The sequence below is a fragment of the Thunnus albacares genome, chromosome 2 (genome assembly GCF_914725855.1).
Source record: "Thunnus albacares chromosome 2, fThuAlb1.1, whole genome shotgun sequence".
Classification (NCBI taxonomy): domain Eukaryota; kingdom Metazoa; phylum Chordata; class Actinopteri; order Scombriformes; family Scombridae; genus Thunnus; species Thunnus albacares.
In genome coordinates this window covers 29,001,385-29,028,984 of record NC_058107.1, presented here as the reverse complement: position 1 = coordinate 29,028,984, position 27,600 = coordinate 29,001,385, and the positions used below count along the sequence as shown (strand labels likewise).

At 38.5% G+C, this 27,600-nt stretch overlaps 1 protein-coding gene and 1 long non-coding RNA gene across 2 annotated transcripts in view; one reads left to right on the top strand and one right to left on the bottom strand.

Annotated features, from left to right (window-relative positions):
- Nucleotides 1-20,341, bottom strand: part of aacs (acetoacetyl-CoA synthetase) — a 36,485-nt gene extending 16,144 nt beyond the window's left edge. The window contains exons 1-10 of the mRNA XM_044329489.1: nt 20,041-20,341; nt 17,224-17,327; nt 15,231-15,351; nt 14,085-14,198; nt 8,769-8,866; nt 7,547-7,661; nt 6,888-6,969; nt 6,587-6,740; nt 4,286-4,366; nt 3,256-3,380 (exon numbers count right to left, since the gene is read on the bottom strand). Of these exons, the coding sequence (XP_044185424.1) occupies nt 3,256-3,380; nt 4,286-4,366; nt 6,587-6,740; nt 6,888-6,969; nt 7,547-7,661; nt 8,769-8,866; nt 14,085-14,198; nt 15,231-15,351; nt 17,224-17,327; nt 20,041-20,179 (1,133 nt within the window). The 5' untranslated portion in view covers nt 20,180-20,341. The remainder of the gene's footprint in view (nt 1-3,255; nt 3,381-4,285; nt 4,367-6,586; nt 6,741-6,887; nt 6,970-7,546; nt 7,662-8,768; nt 8,867-14,084; nt 14,199-15,230; nt 15,352-17,223; nt 17,328-20,040) is intronic.
- A 4,919-nt stretch (nt 20,342-25,260) lies between these two features.
- LOC122965403 overlaps nt 25,261-27,600 on the top strand; it is a 29,101-nt gene continuing 26,761 nt past the window's right edge. The window contains exon 1 of the long non-coding RNA XR_006398221.1: nt 25,261-25,292. This is a non-coding gene — a long non-coding RNA (uncharacterized LOC122965403). The remainder of the gene's footprint in view (nt 25,293-27,600) is intronic.

Here is a 27,600-nt window from a genome sequence, read left to right as displayed (position 1 = left end):
CTCTCCGACGTTCACTCTCGCTACTGTGTGTTGTAAAGCATAAAAAACTACTGGACCACTAAAAATAAATGCAAATCTACAGAGACTTTTTCTAATGCTCCAACCTCCCCTCTCCCTTCTCACAAATCAGCAAAACTGTAATGATCCATTTAAACCAATATAAAGGTTGTTGTGTAAAATTACCAGTCAGTTCCCATCAATGAAAATGCCATCTTCATCTTCATCATCAACAGCAAAGTAGTTATTACAATGATACAACTAACCAACAAATTTCAAAACAACGTGTGGAAGCCTCTCCGAGGCTCTGACAGATTTAGCCCCAATTAAAATACCCAACCTCAATTCAGAAGATGAGGGTGTAAAAAAAATGTTACGTCAGCCTCTCCCAGAGGGTTTTTCCACATAGCACTGGTATGTGAAAAATGTGTCTGAGGAGACACCATCAGCACTTAATTGGTTCAAAAATCTTCTCACGGTTTAAAAGGTTCTATCTGTCTTTCTGTCATACAGTCCTCCATTTATTTCCACTATGTCGGTAACTCAGGAAACAGTATTCTAACCTTGTTCCTCTAATTTACAATTCTCCATTTTAAGTCCATTGGGGAAAACAGTCGTAGATGTTGTTGAAACAGAGGGACGTTCATCTAATCACATAGCAACAACAAACTACAGTGTAATGTTTATGATAACCAGCAGGGAGGAAATTACTAGCATCTAAACTCTACCAGCAATTTTACCAATCATCATGTGAAGATCCTAATATATTTGATAAATCCAAATAACTAGTAAGATTGTGAAAGGAGCTCATTAGTTTTAGGCTCCACAAACAGATCCTGTCCTGAGATTCAGCAGTAGAAGTACTTTTTCTTGACACTTTTCCTCTTGCAGTTTCTACTACTCCCCATTTATGTCAAATTTTTCTCCCTCTTACCAACTCCCTTCTTTACTGAAGGCAATATGCCATCTCTGCTGTACTGAAGATGTGTCTGTGGTATCACTGCCTTAAAGGCTCTTACTTTTGCTGACCATAGTGGGGGGGGGGGGGGTTTTCACAATATAACCACAGGTTGACTGAGTGTACTCAGTAGTGCACACATAGTCACACAATCTCCAACTGTCAGCTTTAGTAGTTTGGTTACTCAAGGGCACATCAGCTGCAGTTGGAGAATTCCTCATGGACTTCCTCCACCCGGAAATTCCTGCCTCCTCTGGGATTTGACAGGGTGAGAGTGAGATCAATACAGTGACTTTGTGATATATAGAATTGAATTTTCACAATATGCTTAGTTACTTTTCATCAAATTTAATAAAGTCCCCCTCCAGTCGGAAATATGTTTTTCTACTTGTTCCCTCAGTTGGACATTTGAGCTTCACTGTGCAGAACGATGCACAGTATGTGCAGAGTTTGACACTACACGCCTGTTTTCACATTAATCTGCTGAAAGTGGAACGTTTCTTTGTGCTCAACTTAAATCTCAGTTTAAGACGTGTATCTACCGGCATTATTTGCCACATCACGACTAGTTTGCAGCTAATCGGGGTCCAATATACAGCTGAGGTTCTCTTCTGTTATTGTGCATTTGTTTTAATTGCGACCTGCCAAGGGACTGCAGATGAAAAAAAATGGGCTCCGAGCTAACTCTGGTACAGTACATCAAATGGAAATACTTGTGTTTTAATACTCCATATGATCCCTTACAAATAAAACAACTCACTAAATAAATGAAGATGTCAATTTAAGGACAACAAGGTAACTGAACTTATTTTTGGTGGAAAAACCATATCAGACAAAAATTATTATTCCGTCTCAAAACAGGTTTGGACTCTTAGTCTGGACTAATAATATTATTATTGTTGTCTTGTCCCTGCAGCACTTCCATAATGGTATGTGTATACTGTAATTAGGACAAGTGTATATTACATGTGAAATTAGGTTTAAAATCATACACTGAAATGAATGAACTGCTGTATTCAGAGGCCATTATGATTATATAGCATGGGAGCTGAATTTAAATAAACAATAAAATGAAAAATGCTGGGGAGTGTTGGAGATTATACAACTTGCCTTTTGTGACATTTAAACCAAAGTACACAATAAGGGAAAAAAAATATGTTTTCCATCTCCCCTGAGCCAATTAATTGCCTGCCTGCACACACACTCATACATGTGTATCCTTGACCCTTTCCTCTATTCTCTTGCTGTCTTCAAAAGACAATAGAAGATCAATACTGGGCTTACATCTGCTGTTTATATGGTGGTGATAGTAGTGGTGGTGGGAGACATTTAACAAGACAGAGGATCTGCTGTAAATATCCTCCGAGCTCCTTCGGATGTGAACCTACAGTGTGTGAAAATATTTCTATAAGATAAAAAGGAAAAGGAGAGTAATGGATATGTATAAAAACTAATTCCCAGGACTAATTTCCTGTCAATAAGTGAAGTAACTGAATTTGCAGAAAGCTGTTCTGGGCATATAAGAAAATGTTTTTCAAAGATGAAATCAGGTGACGTGCAATCCCTCATCTTTATTTGTGACATTTATAGTGTGAACAGCCTCTGAACAACATTGCAAACTTACAGTTTCAGCTGCCCTGGCTGTCTTGTAGAGTTTGACCTTGGTTTTTGGGTTCCTCCAAATTTACAACATCACCATCAATTTCAATAACAACAGACTTAAGAGAAAGCTGATCCTGCTGACTTAAAACAGCCTGTTCAGCTGGTTAAGACACATCGCTGCACTTTCAAAATGACAAAGAGGCAGCTCATCTGTGGCGATCAATAAGGGACGTTTGGGGTGTCTGTTGTGCGTTTGAGCTCTGAGAGATGTTTCTTTTAAATCTGTGTGAAACTTATTCTAGACTACGTACTCTCGTACAGCTGCTGCCTGGTGGCTTGACGTGACAAGTTTAGGAAAGTTTGAAAAATCCTGTTCCTGTTTTTCACTGTGTGTTTTCTTCCAAACCCTACACCAAATAACAGCCATGCTTATCTATGCCATACAAAATGGAGCTAAATCATCACCACGGCATACTCATTTTCCTCTGTATCTATTCAACTCCTCCTCTCCTCACTCCTCCAATTATAAATTAGCAGTAATATATTAGTATGTAAGTAACAGAGCTAATAGAACTAATAGAACTTATGACAAGAACCCTTCATAATAAGAGTATGCTTTAAAGGGTCTATTTCAATGTTTGGGCAGGCGTGTGTGCGTGCATGCGATGCATGCGTGCGTGTGTTTGTTGCTAACTCACCCGAGCTGGTCTGTTAGGTTCCACAGCACATTGGGTGTGGGCACTAGTGGTGAACCGTCGTATAAAACCACTGAAGCTCCCACTGCCAGAGCAGACACCAGCCAGTTCCACATCATCCAGCCAGTCTAAGGACAGCGCACACACACGCACACGCACACGCACAGGGACACACAGACACAATCACAGTGGTCAGTTTATCTGGTATAAACACTCCCTTTCTCATCAACATGGATAAACAGGCTGCAAAATGGAAAAAACTCTTACAGACTGCGAGTTATGTATGTGTGATTCACTGAATTCTTTGAGATGCGCTACTTGTTTTGACACCATCCCTCATATTTACTAATAATAATGATTGTGCTATAAATTCTTTGGGGTTTAACACTATAAAATTATATTTCATAAAATAAAAGTATTAATTAAAACATGAAATTAATTAATTGTTTTTTTTTAAATAAAAAAAGATTAAATTGATAATAAAAGTAATCATTAGTTGCAGCCCAAATTCACACGATTCTAAATACAACAGGCAGATATTCAGTTAGAGTATCACTAAACAGAGAATATTATAATATAAGAGGTTCTTAATAATCTGAAAACTTCTTTGTATGCTTGAGAGAATCAATTTCTATATCAAGGAGATGACAACATAGGGGTGTCACACTTTGAATTGTGCTCTCATCACGTGTAAACACATATATAAATACCCCCCAGCACACAGAAGTTACGGTTTTAATCAGCTTAAAACGGGTGTTCCTCAATGTTTCTCATCAAAGGAGACTTTTAGGAACAACTAAAAAATTATGCACAGCTCTGACCTTCAGTACTCAATGCTTCTCATTAAACAAGATCTGTTTGTGCATATGTATGTGTTTGTAACCAAGCTCATGATTATAAAATACCCCGCAACATTCTCACATTCAGCCTCTGTTGATAACTGAGATGCGAGCGATGGAGATTTCCCCAGGTCTTAGAGATTTTTGGTACCGTGCATGTGTTGTTTTTTATTGTGAGGCTGTTCTGGACCTACCGTGGTGTAATAAATGATGACATCACTGCTGGTCATATTGCCATGGAGAATGTGTTCTTTCAAGTGTTGGATAAGCGTGCCCTACAGAGAGAGAGAGAGAGACAATTAATTGTTTTCTGTTCATACTTTCATTCATGACATTGACATTTATTGCTTGTTACCTCTGTTTGGATTGTTGCCTTTTGCTGAACTATATTTTTTATTGTGCTGACATGAAACACATAAATATGACACACAGAATGGCAAAGACACCGGTAAATTACAGGCTGCAATTCAAGTATTAGGCCCTATATATATATTTGAATTATAATAATGTATTTTCTCAGCTGCTCAAAAAAAAAAAAAAAAAGCTTCTGACCACAAGTAGGACACACAACACACACACAAGCACTTCTTTTGACAAGAGGGCAATTTGTGTTAAGTGTCAATCCTCCCACAGTCCCCCAACCCATCACAGCTGGACAGGTCATTATCACTGGTGGTGAGTATGAACTGTATGAACTGTGTGTGTGTGTGTGTGTGTGACTTTGTGTGTTTGAGTTTGGAGCCGACTCGTACATTGCTGTTCGCATAAACAGGTGCTCAGTGTGTGTGCCTGTGTGCCTGTGTGCGTATCATCTTTGGCAGGACTCAGCTGCCATACCCGTCCTTCGGTGCGTGCCATCTTGCTACTGACAGCATGTTAACAGAGCCGTAACACAGCAGAAAGCACAACGGCGGCGGGGCTAATTGGTAGAGCCAGAGAGGACTGCCAGCGTCGCAATACGAAATGTTTTCGCCGACGCATTACTGTCCAATTATTGGCGGCGTGGGGAGACGTGGGGAGGGCCACACAAGAAAGAGACGGGGGACAGAGGAGGACACAATAAGAGAGAGAGAAAAAAGAGGGGGGGGAGCTAGAGGAGAGAAGAAGCAGGGGGAAAAAAATGAATGAGAATCTGAAAAAAAAAAGAGAAAATTAACTCGAGATGAGGATAGAAAAACAATGGAACAAAGGAAAGAAACAAAGACTAAAGTAGGAAAGAATAAAATAGGTGTGTGTGTGTCAGAGAGAGAGACAGGGAGGACAAGTGTGTGAATGCATTTGTCAGGGTGTGTTAACCCATTTTGAATGCCGAGTGTTTCAGCCTTCAAAGTGCAGTGGTCCTTTTGAAATCACACATTTATCTAACGCTCTCCCTTATTCAGATGTGGTGTGTGGCAGGGAAAAAAAAGTCATTCATACACTCTTGAGAGCGAATAACCTTTCTAAGGTCTGCTGATGGGAGTTCTGCTGATGGAGTTCTGCTGCCATCTTGTGGTGGAAAATGCAATAGAAACACAAACAGCACGGATACAATAGACGGCTTTAGTCGCTGCTGTTGTGATATTAGGAATGATCTCAATAAGCTGATCAAGAGCCATTAAAATGTTGGTGTGATTTGAATCTGGATCAAGGCATGAAAGAGGGCTCCTAGAAATAGAGAATTACATCATAAAACAGTGTTGCTCCTGATGCACAAGAACCAAAAACTAGATATTCTTTGACAGCTGAGATATTGAGAGAGTTGGAGCACCCATTAGCTGTTCAGATTTAGCCACTAAAAAAGGACCTTGTGGTGAAATTAGTTTTCTCAACTGCCGTTTCCAAGGTCAAGAATGAATTTTGAACCTCCGCTTTTGAGCCAAAATGGATAAGGAGTCCTTACAGTGCTCAGAAAAAAAAAAATGGAAATTTGAATATTCACAGTTCTACACCAAGTGAGCAAACTGCTGATGAGGGTCATGTGATATGACTGAAAGCTCCACAGTAGCTTCAAATTGGGCCTTGTGATTAGATTGTTTTCTCAGCTTTAGAATTAAAGTTTTACTATACAATTTCATCTTTCTTCTTCTTCTTCCGCTTCTTCTTCTCTTGTCTTTCTTCTTCTTGATGATTAAAAACATGACTCATTTTATACATTTTTGAGTGGTGTGGTGTCATGTGGTGTGCACATGAAAATAAGAGTGTACACATGGACAAGCCCAGTAGAGCTCTGCAAACAGATGTGACTGCCATGTGCTTATGTGTCTCTGTGTGTGTGAGAGACAGCTGAGGTCTGTCTAACCCCTGTGGAGCAGCAGCAAAAAAAAAAAAATTTGAGATAAACAAACTGCAACAAAAGTGTCTCTTTGTTTCAACTTGGAACAGAAGTTCCCCTTTGGTTCATATTTTTGACAAAATCCAGTCAATAATCTAATAAGAACAAACAACAAGCCAAAGAAAATTATAGAGCACTCTCCCCCAGATTTTCTTGGCTGGGGTGAGTGTTTATTTCTTACCCCAGCAGAGTGGACCATACATTTGGGAGCCCCTGTGGTTCCAGAGGAGTACATGATGAACAGAGGATGACTGAATGGAAGCTGCTCGAACTCCAGCTGAGGAAACTGGTCACCCTCACCGCGTCCAGTTGCCAGGAAATCATCTATAAATACACTGTAGAGAATTTTTTTTTAAGAGAAATTAAAGAAAACATTGCTAGAGTATATGAGGATAAAAAAAAATTCAAAAAAATATCTGTTGTTATATCATTTGGTCCATTTTAACTCTTTGGTGTAGTTGTAACCATGCACAGATACACACCTGTTGGGGATCTTGGAGAGGTCTGTCTCCTGTTTGGAGCGAACGTAGGGAATCACCACTACCTTCTTTAAGTCAGGCAGACCTAGAGAGAGAGAGAGAGAGAGAAAGTTGTCTGATGCGCTTTTGTGTACTCTTCACACTGTAATCTTATGAAAAGTCAGCAGGGTTCTCACAGGAATGCCAGTGTATTTCCTTGAGCACATTTCAGTTCTTCATGGAGCCTAATAAGGATTTTTCGGTAAGGAACTAAAAGATGCTTAGTATAGTAACTCTCTGAATATTCCTGGGTAGCAGCTAAAGAAATAATCCTTCATCCTGTTATTCAGATAGTTTAATTTTAAATGTTTGTAGAACACAGTAAAGCTGTTCTACTCTACTGGTCTTATCCTACAATGTCTCTCTTTCTAGTTAGCAGACATTTCTGCCAAATTTTAATTGCTGTAAAGAGACCATAACATTTTTAAAAATGTCAAAAAATATTGGCAGAAGATGACTCTCTCTGCACATAGTCTAGCCAACCACAGCAGGTTTTATTGTACCATCCATCAGATGAAGAGGCCAAATATTTTTCTTATTCCCCCCCAAATAAACGGATGATAATCTTAGAGTAAGAGCAAAAACAAATTGTGTCAGAAATATCAGCAAATGTGGGCGCCAACCTTTGACAACGCTGATCAGTTTTTCCATGTGGTCATGTGTTTTGCCGTTGTAAACCACCGCCGCGACAGAGAAGATCAGTTTGGGCTGGATTTGAGAAAACCTGTCGAGGACACCCTGAGAGAGAGGGAGACAGAGAGAGAGAGAGTAAAAAAAAAGAAAGAACTCATAATTAGTGCTAGAGAACATACTGTAAGTATGAAAAAACAGGAAATGAGAGAGAAAAAAATGAATGTAACTGACAAAAAAGTAAAGCTAGAATAGTTATGTTTGTTAAAAAGGAAGTTCAAACATTAACTAAGGCCTTAGGGAGAGGAATAAGAACCTTTAACCAAAAGGGACAACACTGGAATAAACACATGGAAAAGGTATAGTAGAATTACATTAATAAGAGTTGCCCCTCCAGTATTTACACTCTAAATTTTTCTGTTTCATCTCCTGTTCAACATACTTCTTCCTAAAGATACAGTAATACCATTGCAAGTACGGGAGCATATTAGTGTAAGCCTAGGATGAAGGAGGCTGTAACAGAGAACAATGAGATTTCGAGGGCGTTGTCAGCTCCCTCTGAGTATGAGTATGAGTAATTTAATCAAGAGTCTGCACAAAATACCCTGACCTCATTATTACTCATACATTACAACCTATCTACATTGTAAACTGGAGTAAACATCAAATGACTTCCTTGTACAGGTAATTTTGTTTTTATTGTAGGCGTAGTTCTAGTGATCTGCCACAAGGGGCAGTAGCACACCAGAGAAAAAGCAGAGACCATGACAAAAGCACCATTGAGGAAGGAATGGCTGTAGGATGAATTTAATCGCACTCACACTCACGCACGCACATGGTATTTTTTCCTGATCGACCGAATTCCCCTTTACACATTGTATGGATGTGTTTGTGTGTGTTTGCTTTTCTAGTGCCCACAACTGTGAATTCCCTACAAGAACTGACAGAAGACAATGGATAGATTGTTTTGTGGTCCGGTGTTGTTCAGTAGATGGAAAAAGGAACAAACTCTGCCAGTATTGGGAGATAAAAACAGTTTTTTTAAGAAACCGTTTCTATTCTAGAGAATCTATTTTGATCAAATACAGCAGTGGATAAATCATTGAGATCTGTCAGCTGCCACTGGATAATCATAATTCAAACAGAAGTCTAAATTAAGAAACACACACACACACACACACACGCACACACACAATATCATTTGGTTCTTCTTACGTTGACTCCAAAGTCGACGGACGTAGAGCTCCAAATGGCTCCAATGCTGGCTGCTGCTAGCATGGCCTCCACTGCATGGATACCATTGGGCAGGTAGCCTAGATAGAGAGAGTAGAGGAAAACATTTACTTCAAGTGGCAATCCATGAGATCCCTTTTATTAAAACACACAGATTCACACTACAGAACGTGACATCAAATGTCAGATTTACTGCTTTACTACATATATTATTATCAAAAGGCCATAAAAGATAATGATCCATTGTTTATATTGGGCTTTTGTGTATAAATATAGTATATTGCAGTAGAAAGGAACGGTCAGGAATATCAGGACTCATCGTGTTTGTTGTTACATAAGTTTTGAGTCTTCTAAATGAAGTGAAATGTAGTAGTAATAGTAAAATGAGAGGAATTGTAAATGTTATGTAGTCTTTGTCTTGGATACCACATAGGTCACCTAACTGAAAGAACAGTGGAGGAAGACAAGAGGGAGAAACAGAAAGACAGTAAGCAAAAACAATCTGGATAGAGAGAGAAAAAATGTGAGATTGTAAAAAGGGGAAAGACGAGGGAGGAGGACAAGTGATGAATATCAACCAGGGCGCTGGGAATATTTCATTTTTAACAAGCACTGCCGAGATCATAACCGCTGTCTTTGACATGATATATTCCTTGATCAATATAGGAAGTGGTGCCCAAGGATACTGCGAGTCGTTTCAGTGGACAGCCAGACAATCAGAGATGGAGAGGGAGGGAAAGAGAGAGAGAATCAGAGAGAGAGAGAGATTTATTGATAACTGCGCTATGGAAAATAAGAGATCGAATAGGCATGCATGATATTGAAGTTCTTAACCATTACCCGACGACTATTAATTTTTATGTTAACTTCAGCCAATACCAATTTAGATCAGTTTCATCTCTCTGCAAGACTATCATGTCCCTAGTTTCCACTTTTGGATTTTACTTTCTATATACACTTTATCTGAGATGCTTGGTGCCAGTGCTTCCCTTCAGTCATGACAAACGTTCCTGGAAATACACAGAAAGTTACACACCAAATCTATTCATTAAATATTGGCAATTTAAAGAGGACATCACATGCAAATTTCCAGGTCTATATTTTTATTCTGGAGTTCTACTGGAATATCTTTGCATGATTTACAGTTTAAAAAAACTCGTTATGCAGTCCTTCGGTTCAGCCTCTGTCTGAAACAGGCCGTTTTAGTTCCTTTCTCCTGATGAGCCCGTTCTGTTCTGATTGGTTAGCTCCCAGAAGCTGCCCTCTGGCAGACTTCTGCCAGCTCCAGAGTCTACATAAACAAATAGCAGCAGTCAGATTTTGCTTCTTTTTCCCGTTCTTTACTTGAAACCCAATCACTGATATCCAATCTATTTATGACAAATCCCCTTTTCACATAAATCCCTCCTTACCTAAAGCCCTTAGAGATGGTATCACAAAACGATGGTTTAAAAAAAGGTATCAAAACTTTTGGGAATCTGTTTAAAGATGGAGCCCTTTTAAAGAGCTCTCCTCTCAGTATAGGCTACCCTGCACTCACCTCTAGGTTAGGCAATTTATCATCTAGGAACAAGATGGCCATCTACAATCATTACAAGAGTTGCTTCTAGATTGTGTGTGACAAACAGAGAGTAAGAGGCTTTATATCTTACACTGACTCAGGGAGGGGTGGGCTGATCTGGCATCTATGTGGTTATATTTTTGTATATTCTTGCATTATTCAGCTCAAGGGCTGTTATGTTACAAAACCAATAAAGATGATGTTGAAAAAAAAAAAGGATGTTATGTCCCCTCCAGAGAAAATTGCCTTTTATGGCTAAAATAAACAAAAGCCTGCAATAGACTTGTAATCAACCAAGTAGTAATACACAGATCTAATTAATATGTATATGAAATAATATTTATATCAGGCCTGATATAGGAAATATATTTATACTGTGATAAGGTGACTGCTGTATCATATCCCTATACCTAATACTGCTATTGTGTCTCTAATTAGACTACGGTCAGTACTAGAAAGGACAAAAATGGCCACTGCCCACATGTCTGTAAACGAAACTATGACATAAGTGAAAATCAGTGGCCAGGCTCAACACAGAAACTCTCATGCTACCTATAAACACAGGGCTGCTTTGTTGATAGCATGTATCTAATCTAACATGATAAAACAATTATACAGCTGGTAGTTCCAGCCAGTCCAGTAGACTGACTGGTCACTTCCTATGAATCATGACTAATCAGGCTCTGTTTGGTTGCTATGTTGACTCCTGCTGTAACCAGGAAGCTGATCCTAACTGGATGACATCTCAGGCTGATATATCACCGTACTGCTACACTGGGCACTACGGGCATTATCTCACAGTGGACCAGGACAAATAGCGTCATGGATCATAGTCTTACGACAACGCCTTGCTTGACTGCCTCCGTGGCCAATGTTATGAATCACTATCTTGGAATGTTGTGACACTACTTACACGTCAAAGTCACACATGGCTGTCAATTTCAGTTTAATCATGCATACAACTATAAAACTTTTCAGGTCATACATGCACATTGGTAACCACTGAATGGAACCCAGATTGCGCTTCGAGATGTTAATGTTACTTGTACATGATGTGACATCAGTTCATCACTTCTTCATAATGAAATGCACCATTACAGTGCTACTGTTCTAACATCTGGCTACTATTTTGTTTATGTACCAGTTTCTGACACATATATTGATTTCAAGGGCTCAAACAGCACCACAAGACACAGAAATGACTGACTTTTCTGGATTTAGTTATTAGAGCTTTAGCCAAGTGAGTTGAGTAGTAATTGGATAATGGCTACAGAAGCTTGTGACTTGTGGACCACTTGTTTGAAATCAGCTGAGAAAAATTAAGCAAGATAGTGAATCCTTCCTCAACAACATCTATGCATGTGCTCTGGAGCCAAGAACCAAACTCCTGTGAAGCAGCTCCATGGTAAACTTTAAGGGAAAGTCATGCTTTTTGTGACTTGCTGTCATTTATATAATGTCGTAATGTTTGATGTCTGTGTTAAACATACTTAAAGTTCCAAACCATGAGGTGAATGTATGTAAAAATGCTCCCTCAAAGTCAAAAGCCCAGGCTTCAGCCTGCTCTGAACGGTCTGTTTGCAATGTTACCTCTACTTTCCCATCAAACTGACATCAGATCATTCGTTCATGCCCACAAACAGCCGTCTGTTCTGTAGACTTTGTTGCTAAGGTTGTTCCACAAATTGTCCACTCACATTATTTCAGATTGGATTTCAGCTTGAACATATACAGATGTATTTGAGAAGTTGACATTTTGAGTAAAATCGAGAAAAAGAAGTGAAATCCTATTACTCTTGTTTGATTACATAGGCTCTGGAGCTGGCTGAAGTCAGCAGCTTCTGTGTGATGAAATTTCAGGTTTTATTCCTACCATTTTTATCTTTATTTGTTAGAGTTTAAACAATTTGAATTCATATTACTCTTCCTTAACTGCTCCAGTGTAGCTGTTGGGGAGCCAACAGTAAAAGACTGTGATTGCACAGTGTGTGTTTTAATGGCATAAAATAAATAGAACAAGTATTTCCCAGTGGATGGAAAATAGTGGGTGTGAAGGCTAGATACAAGCTTCTTAACAGGGTGGGGGTGATGTTGAGCAAAGTGCACAAAAAGGAGAATACATGTGTATGTGTGTGTGTGTGTGTGTGTGCTTAGGTAAAAGTGTGGGCTGGCTCATGTCCTGGTATAAAACCTGGTTGGCTTCATCAGCTAAGTGCTTATATATCTCCTGGATTACGGATACTGACAAGACCATTTTAGTTTCAACCTAAGGACATGGACATGTCTCACTCTAATACACACACACATGCACACACACACACACACACACAAGGGAGCACACACTTAACACACACAGATTTGTGTTTAGATATGTGAGGAAAGTAATGGGGAGAGGGGAGAAAGGGGTTATGAAGGAGCTGGCATCTCTCTCTCTCTCTTCCTCTTTCTGGTCTTCACTAACTCCCTCTCCCTTTCTGTCCCTCCCTCCCTCCCTCCCTCCCCTCCTTCTTGTCTTTCTAATGAGATTCCCATAGCGCTTAAGTCATTTAGCTAATGGATTTCCCTACCGCAATATCCATCTTTCCTCTGACCTCAAACCCACTTTTATACAAACCCTGGTCATTCCTGGATAGAGTAGCTCAATATGATAACATGAACAGCAGCCTAAATTGTTGATGCCTCAAAGTAAGAGCAGGATACTACTGAACATAAAAGAGCCTTGGAAATTTAAGTTCCATGATTTTTTTTACTGATTATGTAAGAATACAGACCGGCTTTTTTTTTTTTTTCACAGGGTTAGGCTGCTCTTTTTCTGCAACACTCAACTTGATAATCACATATTCCTGCCAAGGAAGTGTCCAGTACAACCAGGGTTTCTCTTCTGTTAGCTTCAATGTTAGTAGTAGAAGAGTAGTAACAGAAGTTGTTTCAAAGAGCGACATATTCAGACATCTGAGATGCTCCTGTTTGACGACTGCTGTGTAACTGAAGCTCCTGATACCGAGACAGTGAGAGCATGAAATAGAGACCATGATAGATAAGATTCAATGCAGTTCTCATGCATTCCCATGACATCGCTGTACCTTAAGAGCTGCTCTAACAGACACGACATACAGCATGCATTTCCACAGCTGGCCATTTAGTGACAAGCCACTGAGATCGGGAACAACTATACATGAAAAATATTAAAAGTATTTGACCCTTAGAGAACTTTTTGCTGATCTTTAAATGGCATTAAAGCTCCAATTGCTGCAAAAGCAGTAGTCAATGGCAGGTTGTACTCTTTAATACTGAGATATCAATGTGTAGATCTGTCCAGGACTGTATAGAGGGGCGTTGCAGAAAAACATGCTCCCCCACCCATTCCTCCCTGTACAAATATAAACTTTGAAAAAAATAAATGGCGACATTCAGAAAGAGCTGCAACTTGTGCCAAGACAGGCCAGCCCTCCCTACTACTGTGCACACACACACACACACACACACACACACACACACACATAGCTATGGCAAAAAAAAAAGTCCATGTGCAACAGGCAACAAATGAGAAACAGATAGAAGTCAGGAAGACAGGGATGAATCTATCGACCAGCTATTTTCTTTTTGTTTTTTTGAGTGTCTTTTTATTGAGCAACTTGGCCAATAAAAAAAGTTATATAAAGACATGATGACATATTTTTTTCCATATTTTCTTGATTTCCCCCACTGAGACAAAGAGCAATAAATCTGAGACTCACCCACAACCCTGTCTCCTGTCTGGACGCCCATCTTCCTCATGGCTGCAGCATACAACGCCACATCACGCCTCAGCTCCCCGAACGTCACCTTCACGATCTCATCGTTTGCCTCCACTAGGAGACACAGATAAAAAAAAAAAGAAAGTGAGACACATATGCAGAAACTGAAAAAAAAATATGTACATTTCAAAGAATTATTCAGAAAACCAATGATGTTTGATTAGTATGGGATTAGTATAGTACGTGAATGTTGTTTTTATTTATAGATGGGTGGGCTGAATGCCAATGAAGCCCCTGAAATTAAAATCCAAAGCAAAGAAAGAAAAAGATTAAAGCAGAAAAAGAAAGAGAGCGAAGGCTGAGATGGAGACATAAATAGAGAGAAATGATGCAGCAGGAAAAAGCCACAGACAGGAGCAGCCCTCTTATCTCTCTAAGTAATAGTTTACTGACATTCACAGAGGCTACGCAGCATTGTGACCAACGGGGGCCTTCTCGAAATTACATTATAGCTCCTGAAGGAGAGTGCATGTGTGCGTGTGTGTGTGCACATACACGTACGCACAGATGGGGCAATAAAGAAGAGCCTATCCATTAGTATGTGACAGCCCTGAGAGGTAATCTAATAAAGTGACGTATGCAGCCTCGCGCTCACAGCTGCATCGATCCTGTGCTCAAAAACTCATGTTCATGTCCTCCCAACTTTCTTTCTGCTTATTTGGTTTAGAAATAAATATTATGAAGACAAAATAGAACAGCATGTAAATGCAATCTGCAACCAAGAAAAGTAAAACCCTAAATAACACATACAGAGATCAAAATGCACAAAATAAAAGCCAAATAAGTAAAACATTACTGAAACTTAACCGGCCGTGCGTGATTTCATTGTGTAAAAGTGTGTTTTATGAGGGAGATTAAACATAAAATGTGTGGTGTGTGTCTAAGGAGGAAAAAACTAAATGTAGATGGGGATAGAAAGACTGTGTGTGTTCTGTGTATATAGTGTATAACATGGAATTAACACTGCCAGGATAGTTGATATCACCACTGGGGATCAATAAAGCAAACGCTAATGGTGCAACACTGATGTATTGCTGTATAGCCTATTATATTGTTTTTTTAATCGGCATCATATACTTTACGTACTGGCAGCATAGAGAGCCACTTTATCCTGGTCTGCATGTTTGAGCAGGTTCTCTGCGTAGTTGAGTCGAGCTCCTTTAAACCACTCCGGTACATCCGAGATCCGTTTGGATACATCCACTACCTGTTATACACCCATAAAACACACACACAGGAGAGAGACACAGCGTTGTTGTTAACTAAGTACTCTTGCTGGCACAGAATCAAGTCTCCTGTCAACAAGGATGTTGCTTTTCTCTCTCATTAAAGTGAACAGCACGAGAAACATTGTACAATAATGAAATAAAAGGAAAGGAAATACATCATTACAAAGATCTCAGTGATCAGGGAGGTAAAGTATCTACACTGGGCTCTGAAGAAAGCCCTCACAATTTTTATGGAGGATGCAAATGGAATTATGTGGTCAAAGTATTTAAAAATGAAAGCCATTGACTGTTTTGTGATCAACTATTAGCCTCCACTGTGAGCTGATTGTGCTGCTGTACTTGAAACAAAACAACAGTGAGAAAAACCATCAATCAAACACCTGCTTGTCATAAAAATCCAGAGCAAACACAGGATGTACATGGGATCCGCTGTTACAAAATGCTTGATTGACAGGTTAATTAATCCCTGTCATCCATCTGATGTATTGTGGGGCTGTATACCTTATCTATTTAGTGGATAGAAAAAAATGTTTGCTGGCCCACATGAGACGTGGAATCTGTTATCCATGTGTACACTAGGGGTGTGTAATAACATGACACAGCGTGATAAGCTTACTGTAAGCACCAGGAAAAATGTACTACGTCACGTACCCACATCTGAGTGGCAATATACTGGAGCTCAGCAACATTAAGAGGCTAGACAGTAAATTATATGATGAACACAAACAACTAAGATACTTTAAAATCAATCTACTTGTTTATTAATGTAGCTGAGATAAAACAGGGATGATTATAGTTTTGATAAGCAGACTTTTCATCAACTGGAGATTTTCCTTCATTCCAAAATACTTTTTGTTGACTGGAAAGTGGTTGATGAATTAACCAATGAGCTCTGTGTCTGCTCATTTAGAATGAATCCTATCACATTACTGCCTTTCCTTTGAAGGTAATGTATAAGGAAGAGTGTTCACATGGTGGCAATACGACCATGAAGTTACTAAGGACACAACGGGCCTCATTCAAAATTGTCTTCTCTGCATGGGTGGTGAAGTGCAAATAGAAACTATTGATTTAAAGTTAAAAGACATCATCTATCTATTTACCGCTACATAATGAAGGCATAAAATGCCAAAAAAAAATTACAGCGAAAAAAAATGACAGTTGACTGTCAGGTCACGAGAGCACGATGACGGCACATAACAATCCTTTAAAAATCCTTTTTACGTCATCATATACATCAATATATATCAAATCACGTTACGGTGGGACAAAGTTTTTGGAAACATGATAAAAATGTTGTAAATAGTTACTCAGGTGGAATTTCTTATATCTGGTATTTCAAAATGAAGTTATATTTTACTTGGCCTACACTTTACTTCATGGCCTAGAACTCACCACAAACAAATTTACCCATCCACTCAGAGGGTATGTTTTTTTCCCCAACAAACTTTGGAAATAAATAAATAAAACATGAAAGAATACCGCAGTTTGTCCGCACACATAAACATGATCTATTTGATTCATGAATGAGGCCCAAAAATTGAAGAGTATGGCCACAAATGGACATTACAGCCATTTTACAGTGTTAAATAAAGCAGTTTGTTTTAATGGACGTTAATGTGTGACTTTAGAGCGATAAGAATGCAGCAGAGTGACAATCCAGGAAATTGGCACCATAAAAAAAGAAACTGCCGCAGGTGAGACACTGGTGAGTAGTTTCTCTCCTCTAACGGCAACTTTGAGAACAAAATGTCAGACACATTCGGTATCTTTTCTTTTTGTTTTAGATTTCTTAATAAATATGGCTGTTGAATTTTGGCTACGATGCACCAGAAGATTGACGCACTCACCTCTTCGAATGGTTTGGAGCTGACTACTCCACAGAAGCGCCACACCTCCGCCCAGAACTCTGAATAGCTGTGCACCGACCACTGGTACAGGTCATTGTAGTTAACTAGTGGACAGAGAGAAAGAATCAGTGATTATTACAGATTTATAATTGACATATTAATTTACTGGTGTGACTTAGTTACTACAGCTGGTTAAACTGGTGAAAAGATCAGGCATTTGTTAATTAGGCATTAACAAAACACTATCATATAGTTCTGTATGCTTGAGATTATATTCTCCAAACATAATTTCTTCATTTGACATCTTAGGTTTACTTTATATTTTAAGACGATTCCAATATTTCTGTGGATTTACAAAGATTTGACCTCTTCATTGACATACACTGACCAACAGAAAGGAAAACACGAGGTCAGAGTGATCAAGCAAATGCTGGCAAACCTCCAAGAATAATTCAAAGCAGCGCTTCCCAACCTTTTTGGCTTTTGAGCCTTTAGAGGCACCACATACTCACAATCACTCATCAGCTTGCATATACATCTATATGTCTATGAGCTGTGAGCAGTAGTAGTAGTTTCTATAGTTGTAAATATATTATTTATGAGAAAGATGCAGGGAAAAAAGAATTTTGTGAAACAGAATTGCAAACCACCAGCCACTGACAAAGAGTTGCCCTCTCTATCAGCCAATTTGGCAACTAACCTAACCAACATGTACTCTTAAGAATCAAGACATTGGATTGATGCATGGTGTGCATTAATCCCCGTGGTTTATATATTCATGCCTCTGCTGAGTTATTTTTATCCCCAATGGAGACATACAAAAATGTGTCTCCCTCATTGTGAGGGAGAAAAAAACCTAGGTAAAGGGCTGCAATGTGAGAACAGTCTATAGTGCAAACAACGATAAAATCAGAAATGGACTTGACAATGACAATAGAGACGACACCGTGTGCAGTGACCCCTCCGCAGGAAGATCCTCCATCATCAAAGCAGACTGGTTTCTTAGTCTGACAAGTAGGCATATGCTGTAGCCTATTTAGTGTAGAGTGGCGCTGTCCACAGTACTGAAAGGAGCACTGGGAGATTTAATTCGGGCATATTAACCCTCATCTTACCAACATATTTAACATACAAGGACTATCTACTGGGGTCCCTGGGGACCCCAAGACAGTGCTGTAAGAAACAACCATCATAGTAAAATGTTAACTTATTTCTACTCAAAACATTGCTAGTTATGTAATTAATGTCATCTGAAAAAAAACAAATTATTATTATTTTAGGAAAGTTACAGTTAACTTGCATATTGTGTAAAATGAAAATATATACTTGTCTTTAATATAAATTGCAGCTTTTATTACAAGTACAATGTTTCCACAAAGTTTTCAAAATGACAGAGTGCCTCTACCTCCCTGATAGTGTGTGATACTTTAAATTAGGACCCACGGCAAACATGACCTCAATACATAGCTCCATCTATTAAAACTGCATAGGTGGAATCAGGTGCTTTTGACTGGAGTCCCCCAGGACACCAATATATTGGTATTTTTAAAAAGCACTAATTAACATAGAAACAGATAACAATGATATTAAGTGATACAAACTGATTGACAAAGTCACGAAAAATTGGAATGACAGAATAAAGCACCTGTGAGATATGACAAAAAGTATACCTCTGAGGTCTGCGGGTCCCCAGTCGGTAGGATTAAGGTTAAATTAGCATTTAACTTTTTGTTTTGTTGTATATGATCACATCTCCTATGTGTCCACATGAGGAAAAGACAAGGCATGAACTTGACTTCACATCACTGAGTGAAAATATCAGGCTATTATAATTTAAATATTCCTGCAAATGCAGTGATCAACTTCAAGTTTCGTAATTCTTTTATTTAAGTTTATATTTTTATAAATGTTACTGTAACAGCTGCAAGAAATAGCCAAATAGACTCCACAGTCTCTATAGGTCCACTGTGGTTCTGATTTATTTTCATGAATAAAAACGTTTTGAAAACATCCCCCTCTGATTTTCGCACCCTGGATTACTATAAACAAACAAATGAGACTGATTTTGAAGAGAAGAGAAAAGAGGGGATTCTAGCTGAATGAGGACTCAAAGGATTTAAATCTAGACAGTTTGTGTAACACTTTTTTTTTTTTGCCATTTTCACATTTTTCATTTCACACACCCATCTGTCATAGCTGTCTACATCCCTCCCACCTCTCCAATTACGTAACTCTCCCCCTCTCTATTCATGCCATATCCGGATAATCAAGTTTTTCAGCATTCAGCAACTGACACGGTATAAATACAAAATAGATACAAGTGAAATAGGCCGCTGTCTTTCATTGCTTGGCATATCTGCAGCCAGACGGTCTTCACTTGGGAGTTGAGTCCAGACATGGATGCAGAGCAGAGCTGCAGTGCTGTAAACACAGCTAATTATTGTCAAAACGGGAAAGGTATACATTAAAGGACATCCTTACTCATTTTTCGTCTATACCAAATATATATTCATGCTGACTCACTACCTCTATAGCAATAAATATCTAATGGGTGCGCACCAAAGCTAGCTGCTGCATTGCAAAGCAGCTTTAGACAGTGGTAAATTAGAGGTAATAAGCTGTCTGTAAAGTAATTACACAACATATATTAACATCAGGCTGCGGGGAGGCACTGTCTGAATCTCTGTTTGTATTCGTCTCAGTTAGCAAGCCCAAAGAAGCTTCAAAGAGACGACAAAATCCCACTTGTAACTGAACACATCCTCTCTATCTCTCTGTCTGGCTCCCTGTCGGTCTTCCTCCCTCCTCTCTGCTCACCCAGATTAAGTCCGTAGTCCCCGTTGACCTGTATCCTGAATTTATCCATCTGTGTGTTCTTCTTGGAGTCCGGGTACCACAACACCTTACTCTCCAAATCCATGATTTTCTCGCTCTTGCCTTCCGTGTCCTTAGACATCTTTGTTGTGTCCCTTCGTCGGCAGCTAAACTCCGGAGCGCCTTTGTGAAGCTAACTGTCCCTGAGATGAGAGCTCGTGTTGAATTAGAGCACCGGCTAGCTGCTTCGTTTGAGTGTTAGACAGCGTGCGACAGCTAGCAAGGCTTACTGTCAAAGGCAGGCGTGAGGCAGCCAAGGAAAAACTGACAGGACACGCCCGGCGTCATGACGTAAGCGAGATACATTCAAGAGCACTCTGTTCAAAACTGTTGTAGAGAAAACAAACTACACAGCCACCGCCCTGAGGACAAAATACTCAATACTAAAGGGGCCCCAAGGAGCTGCAGGTGTATGAATATTACATGAGATTGTATTCATATTATGTATTCATGAGTATAGTAGACTATAATCTTTAAAGAAAAACTGCTTTGTATTTAATTTAATTTATGGCTGTGGTTGTTGTTATTATAAGGGATGTGCTCATGTGTTCGTTTGTGTTTTTTGTTTGTTTGTTTCTGGACCTTTCCAGAAGCTGTTGCCCTACTAAACTGCTGAACTGTCCTTTTATCAAACTGGACTTCACATTTCACATCCCTCGTTTAATGCCTGTCACTTTAATATATGTCATCAAACTGGACTGTACACTGCATTCAACCCACACTGTGACATAATGTAATTATTTATATCCATGTCACATTTAATTTTTGCACTTGTCACCTTCATATATTTTATGCACTTCATCTCTTTGTCTATAGTACAGTCCATATTTCCTTTGTACAGTCAATATTTCATTTCAAGTTGTATATCGCATTTCAAATCTATCATTATCCCATTCTACCACAAATTGATCATAACTTGTCAGTTGGAGGATGTTAATGAGTAGGTTGTAATTAGTAGGTTACTATTGCCCACTTAAATAGGCTGTAACTTTGAGGTACTTTGAGATGTTTCCACTTTATTCTCCTTTATGGGCTAATTCTACTTAACTTAATTTCGGAGGCAAATATCATGCTTTTTCCTCCACCACAGTTAGTTGTACTGTACTGTATATGTATAGTTTTTACAATTAATTGTTTTTAAGGTTTCATTGCATATGTTTTGCCTGTTTCACTGGCTCTGGCTTAAGGTGCATAACGAATGGTCGGCCATTAGTGTTACTGTTACAGCAGTATGTCTTTCATGTTCTGACCTGTTTCTCTTTTTGTTTTGTTTTTTTGTCACATGGCCAACCAAACTAGTTGCCCCTGAGGGGATAGAAGTTATCCAATCTAACCTTCATCTATTTAGAGACTGAGATTTTACATTAAAAAACTATGATCAATTTATAAAATATAATGCACTGTTATAGAATAAACTAATGTGGCTCAAATCAGCTCCACCTCCACCAACTACCAGCCCCATGCATCTGTAACAATAATTTATGAATATAATATATGATAATACAAAACTGACTGGTAATACTTCTGTACTTAAGGAGGATTTTGAACGTATAACTTGTGGTGGTGCATTTTTACATTGTGAAATTGCAACTTGTATTGCAGTAAAATATGAATACTTCTTCCACCATCGCAGTTTGCTGAGTGTTATCTTTAATTTTTCCACTGTTTCAATCAAAATATAATTTACCCAGTACATTACAGCTACTATGACAAAGGTGTTTGAATGTAATTGATATTTTAAGTAAGTAAGCAAGTTATTCCAAGACTTCCTCATCTCTGTTTTTGAAGTATGCCTGTTTTTTGAATGGTAGCAAACGCAACAGCCTATTAACCCTAATTGTTATACTGACTGGTAGTTGACTGGTATTTTAGCCAAAATGCTGGCTGTTAGATATAGGTTTTCATAAATATAGAATATAAGATATATATTTTTTTATAAGATATATAAGATTTTCCAAAAAAAAAACCAAAAACATACAATTTGCTTAATTTTATAATTCTTTAACACATGCACCGCGTAGAAGTCTTGAACCTCTCTCACACATGAACGCGCACGAGAATTGTGTGGTCGCGGTCCACGCGCGGTAATCTTGCCTGTCAAAATGAGAGATTTTGATTGGTCCTTAGTACACTGGTTCCACATCAGCCGACGGATCGGTCTATGTGGGAGGCGTATAAACAAAAGACTGGCGTCTCATTTGATCAATGGTGAACAGGCCTTTGGTCCCTCACAGTACGCAAATTGGCCAATGAGAGAGCGAGAAAATAGGAGCGTTTAGGGGTGTGCCCAATCAGTGAGAGGGAAGAACGACCCTCCTTCCTGACCGGTGGTGTCATCTCAACTTTGATTCAATGATTTAAGAGAGCCTTTCTATTCTTGCCGTGTCCTGTTTAATCTAGTTTGCAATACTATATGTCTATAATTCTCTTTTCCTATAAAGGGCAATTGCACAATAATGACAAATGACTGTCTTTCCCTTATTTTTGTAGAGTATTTTTACCATAATAATTATGCTGTACAGAAACTATTTAGTCTGCATTCAGCGACCACACCAATGCCTCAGTCCCTTCTGTGTTGTTTGCTGTCATCAACCAGTGTAAATAAAGATGTTATCAATCTGCATTAAACATTAGTCTAAAAGCCGCCAATGCATGTGTGGAATCTCAAAATACACACTCAAAGTGAAGGAAGGCAAAACCTCCCCTTCCAAACTGCACTAAATGAATCATCTGTGGCCACATTATTCTCACAAATGCAACAGTGAGCAGCTCTGCTTTGTGATTATATATTTTGTCTTTTCTATGCTGCTGTGTGGTCTGGCACAGCAGATAGGCTACTATAAAGCAGAGGAACAAGATAGACCAGGCTAACAGAAATGTTGTAACCTGTCTGATAATGTTTTGTAATGTGGTATCAGTGTCCTTAAAAGTTGCAGAGACCCAGAGTCCAAATTGCAAAAATGAATGCCTCATATCTCAAAGCTAAACTCTTATACTCTGAAACCCAAGCAAGTATATGGGGTCTGATATATATGGTGAGATCAAATGAGGAACACTGAGTAACCACACTGTGTCTTCTGATTTGCAGTGTTATTATTTGCTATATTTTGTCTATCTTGGTAAGACCTTGATAAAAAAAAAAAAAAGCATTAGCCAAAACACAGGAATCAGTGTAGGTAGGTAAGATATGATAATACCACTAATATTTGGGTGGGTGGGTGATTATTTCCGTGATGAGGTTTTTATCAAAGGTGCAGCTGAGGTGAACTGTTGACATGGCTGAAGCACTTTATAGGGAATATATTTGTGACCGAAAAGTTCTCTCTCAAACCAGTGGAAATTTTATGGGATTTACCAGCAAAGTGATGTATGATGCATCTTTAAACATCAGATATTTTGGCCACAATACCATATTCTGTAAAGGTTAGTGGAGAGTGATGAAAAAATGTGAGTCGTGTATGTAACAGTGGTTATGTCTGGTTCAGACTACCATTGTTGCAAATACATTGAATGCCAAGACTAGTACTATAGGACCTTTGTTATCTTGTAAATGTGGACCCAAGCTCACGTGTGCATTGAAATCTTGGCCAAAGTCCAAAAAATGTACAGTAACCCATGCAAGTTTCTTTACAACAAGCCAAGGCTCCACCATCAAGGGGGGGAGCCATTGGAGGAGAAATGCCTTGTTGTTTGAGATGTTTGAAAAATAGTGCCATCATACTAGATAGACTTAAACTGAAACTATAAATTTAGTAGTTTAGAGGCGGTGGCTCAGCAGGTTGTCCACAAATCAGAAGGTTGTGGTTTGATCCCCAACTCCTCCTGGGTACATGTAGAATTGTCCTTAGGCAAGATACTGCACCCCAAAGTGCTCCCGATGGTTGTGCCAGCACCCTGCATAGTAGCTTGCCACCATTGGAGTGCAAATGTGTGTGTCGAATTTGAGTGCGAATGGGTGAATGAGCAACAGAAACATTGTAAAGTGCTTTGGATAACAGCACTATATAAATGCAGCCATTTGCCATAGTAGAAAATGGTGGCACACATATTTTTAAGATAAAGGCCATAAATATTCAATTACATGACTTTATGTATTTTGAGGTGTACTGCACCAGACTTTTTTTCACTAATTTCTCTTTATGTGGTGAGTGTTTCCATATACTGTAATTTGTCTCAGTAGTCACATGTTAGTTCTGTTTGGCATTGTTTTGTTTTTGTTAATTTTCCAAAAATTCCTGAGAATTGAATTCATCCACTAAGACATATTAAGCTTTAAGCTTTTCAGCATTTGTTTTTTTTCCTCTGATTTATTCACTATTTAGTCCTTATAAGTCTTGCTTTAAAAGAAAAAAATTCCCCATGGATGAATTTTGGTTTGGATCGCACCTTCTCTCCTAAAATGTAATTTTCTCCTTAATCATAACATAATTTGAAATAATAGGTGTGCCTGCTTTAAAGGACTTAACACTTGGCCTTAGATGACGTTGTATGATCACTGTATGAACTGATTCAGATTGACTCAGAAGTTGACCTGTAATGAACCCTGACTCACTCTACAGCAAGTGTCTCTTTTATCTGTTTATCCTGGCTCCGTCTCCACATCAGCTCAAAATCTCCTGCGGTCCAGCCAAAACTCACATTTTGTAACAAGCTGAAACTACTCCTGTCATTTTGTTTCATCACAGGATTCTTTCATAATGGCTGCTCTTTGGATCCTGTGATGTAAAATGTGTAGCTGACATTTGCATAGTGTCATTCCTGCCTTACATTTTGTAATATATTACATTACATTTAGCTAGTAGTCTTATACAGATAAACCTACAATGAACCCAACAGGGCAAAAAGACAATCTGTGTAGTCAACTGCGTAGTTTGACTTAAAGACAGATGCTTATTTGCTTTCTCTGGATCTCAGATTCAACCACAGTGAATCTGCCTCCTCAAGAGTCCAGCTGATAGTCTGCCAACGTTGCCATGTTTGCTTTTCAGGTAGCACTATATATGTATTCTGAGTTTATGGTGATAAATTAGGTATTTAGACCTCAGTGATGTGATTTCTGAAAGTGCAACATCTGCACTTTCCTTATCAGCTTATGAGGCATGTGTTCAAACAGTCAGCTACTGACTGTGTGTGTGTGTGTGTGTGTGTGTGTGTGTGTGTGTGTGTGTGTGTGTGTGTGTGTGTGTGTGTGTGTGGTGTGTGTGTGTGTGTGTGTGTGTGTGTGTGTGTGTGTGTGTGTGTGTGTGTGTGTTGGTGGGTGGATGTTTGTGTACATGTTATGCACTATAAATTGATAACCTGACCCACAACAATGTTTTCCACCCACCTGTTGTTCACCACCTGTTGTTCACCATAGGCTAACTATAACAGGATCTGGCTAATTTACACATTATACATCATTGTTCACAAAATGAAGGAATGGATTTCCCCCAAAAGTGAAGGCACACTGCTTCGTCAAGGTACAAAAGTTAAAAAGCCTTTATTATTATATTGTTATAGGGTCAAACAATCATACACTCAGACAAGAGAATTAAGTACAAGGTTCAATCACACACATAAGAATTTTCACAGCCACACCCGGCTTCCTTATTACTCCTGTACTCAATAAATTAATTAATGTCAAAGATAATATTAACTAAACAAGTATGAATAAATGCTACATCTAAGATAAATAGAAAATATATGAATGACACCTGATCATGTCAGAACAACTGCATGGGCACAGCTGTAAACCAAAGACCTGAGACATCCAGCAAAGATCAGTCTCACAACTCGCAAAGAAAAAGATGAACAGAATAACACATATTGTACAGAGTACAAAAAATAAATAGCTGTACATGAAAAACAGCAATGTGGATTTCATTAAGCACATAACTTACAGTTAAACATTTAAATGTAATGACATTTGGAAGTGGAAACTGCAAAAATTGGTCAGTGTACAAAGAATAATTTTATGCATGGAACAAATATACTTCTTTTTTCAATGTGAGCAGAGCCATGATCTAAACTGATCTTTGTGAGCTTCTAGATATAGCAATAAAGTATTTTTTATATATAAAATGAGCATGTTTTTTATTGTGTTTTGCAAAGACTTCACACTGATACCAAGCTTGAAGTTTCTAACCTCCCTTACTTTTAACATCTGACTGCCTAACAGACTTTTCCAGTAGATGGCGCACTAGTACTTTTTATTTAGTGCACAAGGAGATGTTTAAATTTACATGAAGGAATCTCTTGAGAGAAATTTGGATTATAACTCCACTGTCCTGTAATTGAAAAAAAACTGAGGCATACAAGTTTGACTACACAGTATGGACCTGTATGTACTCCATTACGCAGCTTTTAATTGCCCATTATAAATGCTTTTTTTCTACCAGCAAGAATCTTGATCATTTATCAAAAAAAAGAAGATATATTTACTGAAATTCCAACTTGTTCTAACACTGAATGCATTGAACTTGTAGCCCTTTGCATTCAAGAAATACAAAAAAATCAAATAATCAAATACTCTATCAATGACATTACTCAGGGTGGGAACACCGGCCATGACCATAACCTTGGTCTGGCCTGACCTTGGCCAGTTATTTGTCTGCTTCACCTGCCTTTTCCTTACAGAGCCAACTATCATTTATTGACTGATGAATTTGGGACTTACATAACAGACACTTGGCAAACACAAAAAACAAAAAGCATTCATTGTATATATTACTTTTTAACAGTGGTGGAAAAAGTATTCAGATCCTTTACTGAAGTAAAAGTACCACTACAGCAATGTAAAAATACTCCATTACAAGTAAAATTCCTGCATGGAATATCCTACTTAAGTAAAAGTACTTAAGTATTAGCAGAAAAATGTACTTTAAATATTAAAGTAAAAGTATTGGTTTGGGCCCTCTGACTGATATGTTATTATATATGACATCATTATATTATTAATACTGAGGCATCAATGTGTAAGCGGCATGTTACTGTTGTAGCTGCTGGAGGTGGAGCTAGTTTGAACTACTTTATGTACAGTTAGCTAATTTAGTCCAGTGGTTCCCAACCTAGGGGTCAGGCCCCTCCAGAAAGTCACCAGATAGATCTGAGGGGTCGTGAGATGATTAATGGGAGAAGAAAGAATAAAAAACAAAGTCCTGATACACAAATCTGTTTTCAGTTTTTGGAAATTTTCTCTAATCTTTTATTTTTGGTGAAATATTGGATCATTTGAACATTTGTTTAAATGAAACCATGTGGAACGTTTATAGGGGAAAAAATCACTATTTGTTCACTGTTAACAACTCACAGACATCTGAAATGTGACCATGACTACACACTGCTTTTTATAAGACGTCAAAAGCCAAAAAGGTTGAAAACCACTGGTTTCATCATTACCAATGTGTTGTATTTTAAAAGCTTGTTATATTATCCATTGTGTCAAATCTTCATCCATCTCAAAAGTAACTAAAGTTGTCCAATAAATGTAGTGGAGTAGAAAGTACATCATGTTCCACTGAAATG